The 12,849-nt window shown below is 43.0% G+C and overlaps 1 protein-coding gene across 8 annotated transcripts in view; it reads right to left on the reverse strand.

Annotated features, from left to right (window-relative positions):
* The window catches only part of PLEKHM3 (pleckstrin homology domain containing M3), a 278,205-nt gene that overhangs the window by 173,680 nt on the left and 91,676 nt on the right, over positions 1 to 12,849 (reverse strand). For all 8 annotated transcript variants that reach the window (XM_062190562.1, XM_062190525.1, XM_062190542.1 and 5 more), the window contains exon 5: positions 860 to 1,053. In XM_062190562.1, the coding sequence (XP_062046546.1) occupies positions 860 to 1,053 (194 nt within the window). The remainder of the gene's footprint in view (positions 1 to 859; positions 1,054 to 12,849) is intronic.

Consider the following 12,849-nt stretch of genomic DNA (forward strand, 5'->3'; position numbering starts at 1 on the left):
TAACATAGACAGGCTTAGCTCCAAGAACATTTAACATGACTAATGTATGCTGCTGGTCATTTCTATTAAAACAAAACAAAAAAATTAAAAAGGTATTTTTAGGGACTTACGAACACCATCAACTATTATTTCAAGCCTAAGCTAGTTCATACACACCAAGGGCAGGAATTTAAATGCCTATAAAAGCTTACTGTAAAAGAAGGAATTTTATGAGAACAGGCACATTTTAATTTCAATTTTATTTTCAGAATCCGAGCCTGATTTAGACTTGAGCACTCTATGAACTAAAGGCTATCTAAGCTATGGAGAAGCAACCTGCACCAGTGGTAAGTGAAAAAGCAGAAGCCTGGGCATTTTAATTCCAGCTCTACCACTTGCATCATTTACCAAGTTTGGTTATTTGTTTCTGCATGGAAAGTAAGATTTTAATAACCACCTTCTTATTCCCACCAAAAATGTTTTTTAGTCATGAAACATTTTAAACGTACATGCTTTTATTGATGATAAGTAGGAAGTTAATTTGGGAAAAATATAAAACACTCTGAAAGTGGTAGGTACTTCTATGATAACTGAAATCAGCACATGGGTGAGAAGCCCTCACGGTCCTGCATGCTCATCCTGGGGTTGGAAGCCTTCAGTCACATCAGGCATTGTTTTCATTTTGCTTGGCTCAAACAGAGGGGCTCAGCGGAAAAAGTCAAGGATGAGCCCAGAGAGAAGTAGTGGTGCAGAGGTGGAGGGAGAGCCACAGAACTAGAGACCATGAGACCTGTTGGAGAGGCACTAGGAGAGCATCTAACCATTCTCCTAGGGTAGGAAAGAAAAAACAAACTGCAGCGGCTGACACTACAACTCTTACCTGCGGCGCAGATCCTCGGCCACGGCTGCCCGGCAGCTGAACAGATAGGCTCGGAGTGACTTGAGCTGCTGCCGCAGCCGCACCACGCTGGCCAGTGGCTCGGCGTGGAGGTACAGCATGGGGTTCTCCTGCTGGATGTCGATCAGCGGCTCTTCGTACACATACTCCAGAAACTCTTTGGCCTGCTTGGACACCTGCAAAACAAGCTTGGTCAGTCAGTTCTGGAGGATCAGCCAGCTTTCTGCACCTGCTCAAAGTAGGAACCACAGCTTAAATATCAGTAACTTTACTATTTTCTGAATGAAGCCAAATGAAAAAGCCCACAGTTGAACTCAACATAAATGTTGCCTTCTCAACTGGTAAAGTGACCTTAAAAGGAATTAATGAATTCTGTATCTTGGTTGTGGTGGTGACTACATGAATCTACACATGTGATAAAATGACACAGCTAGACTGACCCATTATACCAATGTCTATTTACTGTTTTGTTTTGTTAAAGATTTATTATTTGTGTGAAAGGCACAGCTACAGAGAAAGAAGGAGAGAGAGAGGGAGAGAGAATGAAAGGCACAGCTACAGAGAAAGAAGGAGAGAGAGAGGGAGAGAGAATGAATCTTCCATCCACTGCTTCATTCCCTAAGTGGCTGCAATAAACCAGGACTGGGCCAGGTGAAAGCCAGGATCCAGGAGCCCACATGGGTGGCAGGGGCCCAGGGACTTGGGCCATCTTCTGCTGCTTTACCAAGTGCATTAGCAGGGAATTGGATTGGAAGTGGAGCAGCCAGGACTGAAACCAGAGCCAATATGGGATGCCAGCATTGCAGGTGGTACTTAATCAGCTGAGCCACAAAGCCTGCTCCTCTTTTGTTTTCTTGAAGATTTACTTATTTGAAAGGCAGTTACAGAGGGACCAACAGATAGACAGAGAGAGAGGTCTTCCATCTGCTGTCACTCACCAAATGGCTGCATTGGCCTTCGGTTGAAGGCAGGAGCCTGGAACTCCATTCAGTCTCCTAGGATGGTGGCAGGGGCCCAAGTACTTGGGCCATCTTATGCTGCTTTCCCAGGTGCATTAGCAAGGAGCTGGATCAGAAGTGGGACAGCTGGAATGCTAACTGGCACTCATACAGGATGCCAGAGCCACAGGCTGCAGCTTAACTGACTGCACCACAATGCTGACCCCCTGGAGTTCTATTTTTAGAATACTGTACTGTGCTACCTAAGATGTAACCAATGGACCAAACTGAGTGAAAGGTACACACGACTCTGTACTATCTATGTAATATCTTGTGAATCTATAATTATTACAAAATAAAAAGAAAAAAGTGAATTCATTAAGACTCAACAGTAATGACAATTTTAAAAAACTACATAAATATATGTGCATATATACTATGTATTTCATAATACTTTAAAAATATATGCAAGCCACACACATTATAAAATTCAAAAGAAATAAAAGGATATTCAAAAAGAGAACGGTATTAAATACAAAATGACTTGACTGCATAGAAAACAGGCTCAAACACACCACTTCTGAGACTTTGAAGGTATTGTTTTTATTAGGACAACTTTGAACTGGGGCTGATCCTGGTCACTTTATCCATCCAATTCTATATTCACTTTTGATAGTAAATGACAAGACTACAAAAGTTGATTTTAAAATGTCACTGTCATCAGTAAAAATAATGCATCTGTTGGGGCCGGAGCCATGGTATAGTAGGTGAAGTTGCTATCTGTGGTGCTGGCATCACAAAAGGGCACTAGTTTGAGTCCGGGCTCCTCCACTTCTGATCCAGCTCCCTACTAATGTGCCTGGGAAAATAGCGGAGAATGATTCAAATGCTTGGGCCCCTGCACTCATATGGGAGATCCTGAAAAGCTCCTGGCTTCAAACCAGCACAGCTCCAGCCATTGTGGCCATCTGGGGGAGTGAACCAGAGGATGGAAGACTTCTCTCTCTCTGACTCTCCCTCTGTCTCTCTGTAACTCTGCCTTTAAAGTAAATAGATCAAGCTTAAACAACAAACACACACAATTCATGGAAAGCACAATGCCTCTGAGTTTCAGAGGGAGCAGCTTAATGCATAACGTGGTAATGTTTGAGACTCCATGTAACAATTTACTGATACTGAGATGTAGACTAGCAAGGGATATCACTTACAAAGAGTTGGCTCAATTTCTATTTATGGAAGATAAAACCTCTTCAGAAAGTTTCCACTGAAGCCTCTCTAGAAGCAAGACTGGAATTCAACATTAAAACAAACAAGCCCTTCTGCACAGTGGGTTAAGCCACCACTTGCACCTCTGGCATTCTATATGAGTGTCAGCTCAACTCCTGGCTGCTCCACTTGCTAGCCAGCTCCCTGCTAATGCACCTGGAAAAGCAGTGGAAGATGGTTCATTGAGGCCACTTGGGGAGTGAGACAGTAGATGCAAGATTTCTGTCTCTTTCTCTGTCTCTGTCTCTCCCTCTCTGCGTAACTCTGTCAAATTAATAAATAAGCCTTAAAAAAAAAAGAACAATGAAAATCCACTATGTTTCACATTTCAGGCTCGCTATTAATGAGGGTAAGAAAGATAGTCTCTACCTCAATGGGCTCACTGTTTACTATGAGTAACAAAGATTGAGAACAAAAACCACATATAGCACGAAGGCTATTGACCTGCAGTAAAAGAAGTACGACGAGGCCCACTGGTCACTTGAAGGAAAGGAGGGGGAAATCCACTCTCCAGTGGGAGGAGGGCTAAGAGTCAAGATAGGCCTGGAAAGGCAGATCACACGGTATCTGGTCCAGAAAGATAAACAGAAATTCACTTGGTGGGCAAGAGTGGAGAGTGCCATAGGCAGACCTAAGGACAAAACCCCTAACATGCTCATGTGATAATTAAATGCATGGCCATGGTAGGTGAACTACAAACACAAATGTATTATATACATACATGAAATTCAATGTTATCATTTACTATTGTGAAGATCATACCCAAATTTATGTTCCTTACAGTGATGCAAAAAATGCATTTATGTTAAATAAAGATCTTATGTTTGTTCCTTATAAACAATTATTTTTGAGGTACCTGTTGTGTTGTGTGATGTATGGCATCCTCTAGTGTTATAGACTTAGAGAAATTTATGGCCTTTGCAAATCCATGTCCCAAGAGGGTCACCTAAAATTCACCAAATCCTTTGACTGTTGAATCAGCCTGAAAATAATAGTTATCCCAAAGTAACAGAACTAAATAACCCTCTTATTCTCAAGGCATACAGACACAGGGTCATTCCAGATACTGCTGTGGAAGGTGAAACAGGCTTGGTCCTGTTGTCCTCAGGTAGCTCACAGTTCAGTGGGAAAAGGCAGAATTGGATTTAAATATTTTCTCTAACATGTTTAAATATTTGCTGTATTTAAATATCTTAAATGAGGAAAAAACTAACGGTGTTCTGGGAAACGAAGTACAATCCACTTGAAACTGTTGCTAAAAAATGATGTATTGTACAATTCAATTAGTCTTTCTGGCTCTATTGAGCAGTGTTTATACTGTCAGCGCCCCTGCTGAATTAGGCTAACAGGGCTACCTTTTAGTAGGTGAACAGAAGGACAAAGGGCACTGCTCAGTCTCCCAGGCCTTAAAAGGCTTCTCTCTTCAGGTGGTACTTAAGCTCAAAAGAAAAAAAAAAAATCTTTTACAGAGACAGTAAAAGCAGGGAGACAAATGGGATGGCAGCTACTGACATTAGTATTCATAAACTGAAATTACGAAAAATAAAAACAGAGGTGGTCTCAATACCATCGAAGGCACTGCCTTCCCAGGCTGTTAACCAGCAAGAAGCACATGGAGCCCATCAATCCACTGCTGCTCGTGCTTGTGAACAAACACCTGCCACAGGGGCCATTCTTGGCAGCACGGGTGAGTACAAGCTCAAGTTCTTGCAAATCAACCACTAAGGCTGGTGAGGGCATTCTTGAGCGAACTCAAATTTGGCATGAAACACTAGTTTTGCAAAATAGAGTATTGAATCCCCACTCATTTCCTAAGTTCTGTATCCTGGCTTAAGGATGCCATTCTCAAACTCAACAAGAAATGAAAAGCATTTTTTAGAACAGAAACTGTTAAAAAAAAAAAAAAGGGAAAGAAGCCAATGATATTCTTAGGTGATAAAGTTTACATGAGAGGAAGTTTCTTTCTTGTTAACATAAATATTACATGACTTATATGTGAACACTGAGTATTTCCAACTAAGAGCTACTGTCCTAACTCTTGCCAATCAAAATTAAGAAAAACATGAGCCTAAGTGCCATTTCTGATGTAAATAACAACACAGCTCAGAGTCACCTGCAAATAGATGAGCTCAATATTCTGCTTACAAAAAAAAAAAAAAAGGACTTGCCGGCGCTGTGGCTCATTTGGCTAATCCTCCGCCTGCGGCGCCGGCACCCTGGGTTCTAGTCCAGGTTGGGGCGCTGGGTACTAGTTCCGGTTGCTCCTCTTCCAGTCCAGCTCTCTGCTGTGGCCTGGGAGGATGGCCCAAGTGCTTGGGTCCCTGCACCCGCATGGGAGACCGGGAGGAAGCACCCGGCTCCTGGCTTCGGATCAAGCGCAGCGCCAGCCGTGGTGGCCATCAGGGTAGTGAACCAATGGAAGGAAGACCTTTCTGTCTCCCTCTCTCACTGTCTAACTCTGCCTGTTTAAAAAAAAAAAAAAAAAGGACTGGTTTTGACTAGCACTCTTTTTTTAAAAAAAAAAAAAAGATTTATTTATTTAAAGTCAGAGTTACAAAAAGGCAGAGAGAGAGAGAGAGAGAGAGAGAGAGAGAGAGATTTTCCATCTGCTAGTTCACTCCTCAAATGGCTGATCTGAAGCCAGGAGCCAGGAGCTTCTTCTGGAATTCCCATGTGGGTGCAGAGGTCCACACACTCGGGTCATCTTCCACTGCTTTCCCAGGTGCATTAGCAGGGAGCAGGATTGTAAGTAGAGCAGTCGGAATTTGAACTGGTGCCCATATGGGCTGCCAGCACTGCAGGTGATGGCTTTACCTGCTACACCACAGAGCTGGCCCCTAGCACTCTTTTTAAAATAATATATATATATATATTTTATTTATTCGAAAGGCAGAGTCACAGATAGAGAAGGGGAAACAGAGAAAAAGATCTCTACTTGCTGGTTCACTCCCCAAATGGTCACAGTCTAAGACAGGGCCAGGCTGCAGCCAGCTGCCTGGATCTCCAACCAGGTCTCCCATGTGGGTAGAGGGGCCCAAGCACTTGTAACACCCTCCATCATCTTTCCAGGCACATTATCAGGGAGCTGGATTGGAAGTGGAGCAGTCAGGACTCAAACCGGATGCTCATATGGAATGCTGGCATTGCATTCAGCAATACCCTCAGCTGCTTGACTAGCACTCTTGTCCAAGATCCTACTTCATTCACGTTAGAATCAATTTTTACGTGGTCAAAGATTCTTTTTTTTTTTTTTTTTGGACAGGCAGAGTGGATAGTGAGAGAGAGACAGAGAGAAAGGTCTTCCTTTGCCGTTGGTTCACCCTCCAATGGCCCCTGCAGCCAGTGCGCTGCAGCCGGCACACCGCGCTGATCCAAAGGCAGGAGCCAGGTGCTTATCCTGGTCTCCCATGGGTGCAGGGCCCAAGGACTTGGGCCATCCTCCACTGCACTCCCGGGCCACAGCAGAGAGCTGGCCTGGAAGAGGGGCAACTGGGACAGAATCCGGTGCCCCGACCAGGACTAGAACCGGTGTGCCGGTGCCGCAAGGCGGAGGATTAGCCTAGTAAGCCGCGGCGCCGGCCTCAAAGATTCATTTTTTAAACCTACTGGCCTATTGGTATTTTATCAAGCAATTTTTTTTTAAAATTTTTGACAGGCAGAGTGGACAGTGAGAGAGAGAGAGACAGAGAGAAAGGTCTTCTTTTTGCCGTTGATTCACCCTCCAATGGCCGCCGCGGTAGGCACGCTGCGGCCGGCGCACCGCGCCGATCTGATGGCAGGAGCCAGGTGCTTCTCCTGGTCTCCCATGGGGTGCAGGGCCCAAGGACTTGGGCCATCCTCCACTGCACTCCCTGGCCACAGCAGAGAGCTGGCCTGGAAGAGGGGCAACCGGGACAGGATCGGTGCCCCGACTGGGACTAGAACCGGGTGTGCCGGTGCCGCAAGGCAGAGGATTAGCCTAGTGAGCCGCGGCGCCGGCCTTTATCAAGCAATGTTTAATATTTAGTGAAGATATTCCTATTATTCATATAAACAAATTTCTTTCCATAGCTCTTTTAGCTTATAAATTGAAGTGTTTAAAGCTGTAAGAACTCAACTCTGATTGTGTAGTGCTGTAGTTTGTGAATGGATTTTTTTACAAAGCCCTTTGATCCATATGATTCAAGAAAGATAGGAAGGAGCAAGTCCTGGAAGAAACAGGTTTCCTCCTCAGTCTCACATTCAGGAACTGGTGGAAACATTACACCTACATCATACTTAGCTACAAACTAATCATGACCAAATCTGATATCTATACACATTTGTTTATAAGTAAAAAAGTGTTATTTGAATTGAACATTAAGTGCCAATGGTAAAAATTTGAATATAGTTTGTCTTTTGCTATGCTGGGGACAACTCCTACTTTTTTTTTTTTTTGACACCTACTTCTTAAAAAACAAAGTTTTCAAATGTTGTTCAATTTTGCATAATCTTGAGAGAGAAGTTCTGCTGTGGTCTTCTGGTACATTCCTCCTCAAAAGCAGTGCTGGGAAAGTAATGGGGCAAAAGGGCTATATAACTACAGACAAAAATTTAGAGATGATGATGTGGTGGTGATAGTGATGGAGAGGATTCATTTTTCTAAGGGAAGAAAATGTATCAACATCAAACATAAAATCTTAGAATAACAAGGACTGGTGAAGATAATCTAGCTCAATTTTCTCAACCTGTGATCCAAGGAACACGAGCCCCACACACACAAAAAGATATTCTGAGGTCCAACAAGAAATAGACTACACAGCTCTTGGTTTTCTTAGTGATTCACAGGGCAAAATGTTAGAATATTAAAAGTCTGAGACAAGGAGAAGGAGCCATTAATCATCTTGTTTGATCAGTACACACCATACACATTTATTGAAATATTGCACTGTGTCCCATAAGTATGTACAATTATTACAGGCTAATAAAAATGTTTTTAAAAAGATTTATTTATTTGAAGTCACAGTTACAGAGACAGAGACAGAGAGAGAGAGACAGAGAGATTTTCCATCCAAATGGAATGGAAAATCCCTAAACGGTCTCAACAGCCAGGGTTGAGCCAGGTGGAAGCCAGGAGCCAGGAGCTTCACCCGAGTCTCCTGTGTCGGTGCAGGGGCCTGAGCACTTGGGCTCTCTTCCACTGCTTTCCCTGGCCATTAGCAGGGAGATAGATTGGAAATGGAGTAGTCAAAGCCTGAACCAGTGCCCATACGGGATGCTGGCTCTGCAGAAGGTTGTTGAACCCCCTGTGCCACAGTGCCAGCACCCCAAACATTCTTTTTAATGTTTAAGAAGATGGAAATGCTGAATAACCTGGTTATGAATGCATGTATCAAATGATCACTCTGTACACCAAAAATATGCATAATTAAAATTAATTTAAAAAACAAAACAAAACAAAAAACTCTGAGATACCTTGTACTAAAGAAAATCTGCTCAACCTAGACACTTTGCAAACCTATCTGACTATAGCCAGGGAAGCTATTTCATGTTGTGCAAGAATTCTGAGGAGCAAGAAGGTAGGAGCTGAAATCCAGCCTAGGTCTGCTCACCCCTGGAGGAAAGGTCTCTAACACATTCTATTCCCTGCCAGGCTGTGAGCCTGTTGGACAGTGTTCTCCTGGGGAACGCTTTTCTAAATCTCCTACCACTGCCTACCAGTGGCCTTCCTGTAGAGCCCTCTTTTTGAGTAACACCCATTGACACATACAGGACTTATTAATGCTTCATGGAATCCACTTTGAGAAACACTAAATTAACTCACTACTTACACTTAATAGAAGATAAAACTGAGTCCGTGGGCCAAGGTTGTGGTGCATCAGGTTAAGCCACTGTCTGCAATGCTGGCATCTCATATTGGAGTGCCAGTGCAAGTCCTGGCTGCACCACTTCCAGTCTGTATGTGCCTGGGAAAACAGGAGACAATGGCTCAAATGCTTGGGCCCCTGCTTCCCACATGGGAGACACAGATGGAGTTCAAGGCTCCTGGCTCCAGCCTGGCTTAGTCCCAGCCATTGAGAGCATTTGGAGAGCGAATCAGCAGATGGAAGATCTCTCTCTCTCTCCCTCTCTCTCTCTCTCTCTCTCTCTCTTTCTGTATCTCCCATTTTCTGTAGCCATGCCTTTCAGATAAATAAAATAAACCTTTAAAGAAAGAAAGGAAGAAGAAAATTTAACTCAGAGAGCATAAGTGACTTATGTGTGGTCATTTCGTGGCAAGACTGGAGCAGGAACTCACATCTCTGGATGCCTCACTTCATGTTGTTCAGCATCGTTTACATTCATGGTTCTTTTCATTTTTTTTTTAAGATTTATGTATTATTTTATTTTATTTTTTTATTTTTTGACAGGCAGAGTGGACAGTGAGAGAGAGAGAGACAGAGAGAAAGGTCTTCCTTTGCTGTTGGTTCACCCTCCAATGGCCGCCGCGGTCGGCGCACTGCGGCTGGCGCACCGTGCTGATCCGAAGCCAGGAGCCAGGTTCTTCTCCTGGTCTCCCATGGGTGCAGGGCCTAAGCATTTGGGCGATCCTCCACTGCACTCCCGGGCCATAGCAGAGAGCTGGTCTGGAAGAGGGGCAACCGGGACAGAATCCGGCGCCCCGACCGGGACTAGAACCTGTTGTGCCGGCGCCGCTAGGCGGAGGATTAGCCTGTTGAGCCACGGCGCCGGCCTGGTTCTTTTCATTTTTAAGTTATTCTACCACAACCTATCAGCTCATGGTTCTATAAAAGAGGCGATCTCAAGCCCTTCTCTGCCTTTCCTCCCTGTCAAATAGAAAGCAATAGGCTACAAATGGAGACTGGTCTATTATGTAATTAGGCAGTGCCCTGACATGAGGCTCCTATTTAACTGTAAAACAAAAACTAAAGTCCAGTAACATTTCATTTATCCAAAAGTCATTTATTTATGTATTTCAATCTTCCTCCTGGAATAAGAACTTTCAGGAGGGCAGGGACTACATCCCTAGCGTCTGGGACATTAACAGATAAATGAGTAATTTATGAAACTCCAGCCGTGACTTTGAACTACACATTCCTACTTTAGACACAATTCTAACAGCTTGGTTATTTGTTTCTAAATTCATAACATACTTAGGGTCAATAAAGACAAAAAAAAAGGCAGGGCAGCTAGAGGCAGCACAGTGACAACAGAAGTAATAGCTGACATACTGTTACCAAGGGAACAATGGTGCCTATCATTATTCAAGAAGATTCAAGGTAGAAGCACAACAATAAGTTGGCACTGTAGCCCAGCCCAGCAGGTAAAGCCACTGCTTACAAAAACTGGCATCCCATGTGGTAGTGCTGGTTAGAGCCTCAACTGTTCTACTTCTAGTCCAGCTTCCTGCTAACATGCTTGGGAAGACAGTATGGAATGGCCCAAGTACTTGGGTCTCTGCCTTTCATGTGGGAGACTTGGATAAAGTTCCAGGCTGTGGCCTCACTATTTGGGAGTGAACTAGAGATGGAAGATCTCTTTCTTTCTCTGTCTCTTTGCCCTGCATCCCCAATCCTCAAATAAATTACTTAGAGAAAAAAAAAGAGACATACTACAACCCAAACTGAGGGCAAGATGGCAATGTCCAGCAAACTCACGAATGTGCACAGCTACATCAAGGATGCCATCTACAGATAGTCTTGCTCAGGAATGAAATCACTTTTTTTCAAAATAATGTATGAAGCTATTCATTAAACCACTGTTTATAATAGCAAAAGAAAGGAAATACCTAAACATCCATTGAAAAGGACTGGTTAGACAAATTAGCATGAGCACATACACTTGTGTATGTATGAATGTGTCCTTCTTGTTGGAATATGAAGTGACTGTAAGAAAAGAAAGAGGAAGGCATTTGGTGCCATGGTTAAGATATCACTTGAGATGCCTGCCTGCATCCCACATTAGGATTCAAGTCCTAGATCCTCTGCTTCCGATCCAGCTTCCTGCTAATGTGAACTTTGGGAGGCAGCAGATGATGTCTCAAGTGCTTGGGTCCCTGTCATCCATGTGGGAGACCTGGATTAAGTTCCAGGCTCCTGAATTTGACCTGGTCCAGCCCTGGCTGCTATAGGCATTTGGAGAATGCACTGGCAAATGGAAAACATCTCCCGCTTTCTCTTCTCTCTGCCTTCCAAATAAAGTGAAAATAAACAAACTTTTACAAAAAGTTCAAGAGAGTTTTATGATCTAAATGGAAAGCTTTCTAAATACAGTGTATGCTACATTGCTTAGTGCCATTTTTATAAGAAAAAAACACTTATATGTAAAATATCTCTGGAATAATACTAAAGGAGTAATTTGGTTGCCTATGAAAGGTGAATGGAGTGGGCAGAATTACATATGCATGTCCTTTTACACTATTTGAATCCTGAAATTTGTGAAGGTATACAATATCCAAAACAAGGCCGACGCCGTGGCTCAACAGGCTAATCCTCCACCTTGTGGCGCTAGCACACCGGGTTCTAGTCCCGGTTGGGGTGCCAGATTCTATCCCGGTTGCCCCTCTTCCAGGCCAGCTCTCTGCTATGGCCCGGGAAGGCAGTGGAGGATGGCCCAAGTGCTTGGGCCCTGCACCCGCATGGAAGACTAGGAGAAGCACCTGGCTCCTGGCTTCGGATCAGCACAATGCGCAGCGGCCATTGGAGGGTGAACCAACGGCAAAAAGGAAGACCTTTCTCTCTGTCTCTCTCTCTCACTATCCACTCTGCCTGTCAAAAAAAACAAAAAACAAACCAATATCCAAAACAAGAAGAAGGAATAAAAGTACAACAGTGTAAACCCAAGGTATTTAGGAAAAACAACCTCCCTCATCACATTAAACTCTGAGGTCTTTTGTCACAAGAGAAATTATTTATGTATTATCTATTATTATTATTAACAATTATTTATTCTAAGTATTTATCATTCTGAGGTATTAAAAAGGTTCATTTGGGGGCAGGCATTTGGAAAGTGAACCAATGGATGGGAGTGCTCTGTCTCTTAAATAAATTTTAAAAATAGTAAACAGGATAATTTCTAATGTATGTGTTTTCAAGTAGAATATATCAATGATAGTTAAATTTTATCAAATCATAAAATAAATACAATCACATTACTGAAAATTTGGAGAATAAAAATCAGGAAAGGAAAAAAACAGCATCCATAATTTGCCATAGCAAAATAAGCACTTCTTGTTTTGGTATAAGTCTTCTTTCCAGCAGCTCTCTACATCTCTACTGAGAAAAAGAACAGCCAAAGTCTTCCATACGACCCCTTGCTCTATCAGACTGGGCACTGAGGAGGAATCAGGAAACTTTCAGTTTAATTACAGTGTGTTCTCAAAATCGCCAAATGACTCTGATCAAGTGGGTTTTTTCCCATCAGCGAGCTCTCCAGCTCTGCAAGGCAGCAGAGCTTGCCCTGAATGCCTTTCAAGATGCAGAGATAGGAAATGGTTTATGTAACATGGAAAACCCCTTACTAAATGGAATGTGAATGTGCAGGCTAGGATACAAAAAAAATGTTTTAATAAAGCACAACTAAGAGGAAATAGTTAGAAAGAGTTGAGGCTGTCTGGGGTCCTTACCATCTCTTTGTTATGCCTGATATATTTGAACAGGGTGTAGAAGGAAGTTATCTTCAAAGAGAATTTCATTAGAAAATGGCTATAGAATTCAAGGATGGGGTTTAGCTGCTTCATAATCTTGTTGTTCAATTCAATCTGCAGAACACCAGAAAACAGATGAGATCTTACTTTAAAAATAATTAGGA

The sequence above is a fragment of the Lepus europaeus genome, chromosome 1 (assembly GCF_033115175.1).
Source record: "Lepus europaeus isolate LE1 chromosome 1, mLepTim1.pri, whole genome shotgun sequence".
Lineage (NCBI taxonomy): Eukaryota > Metazoa > Chordata > Mammalia > Lagomorpha > Leporidae > Lepus > Lepus europaeus.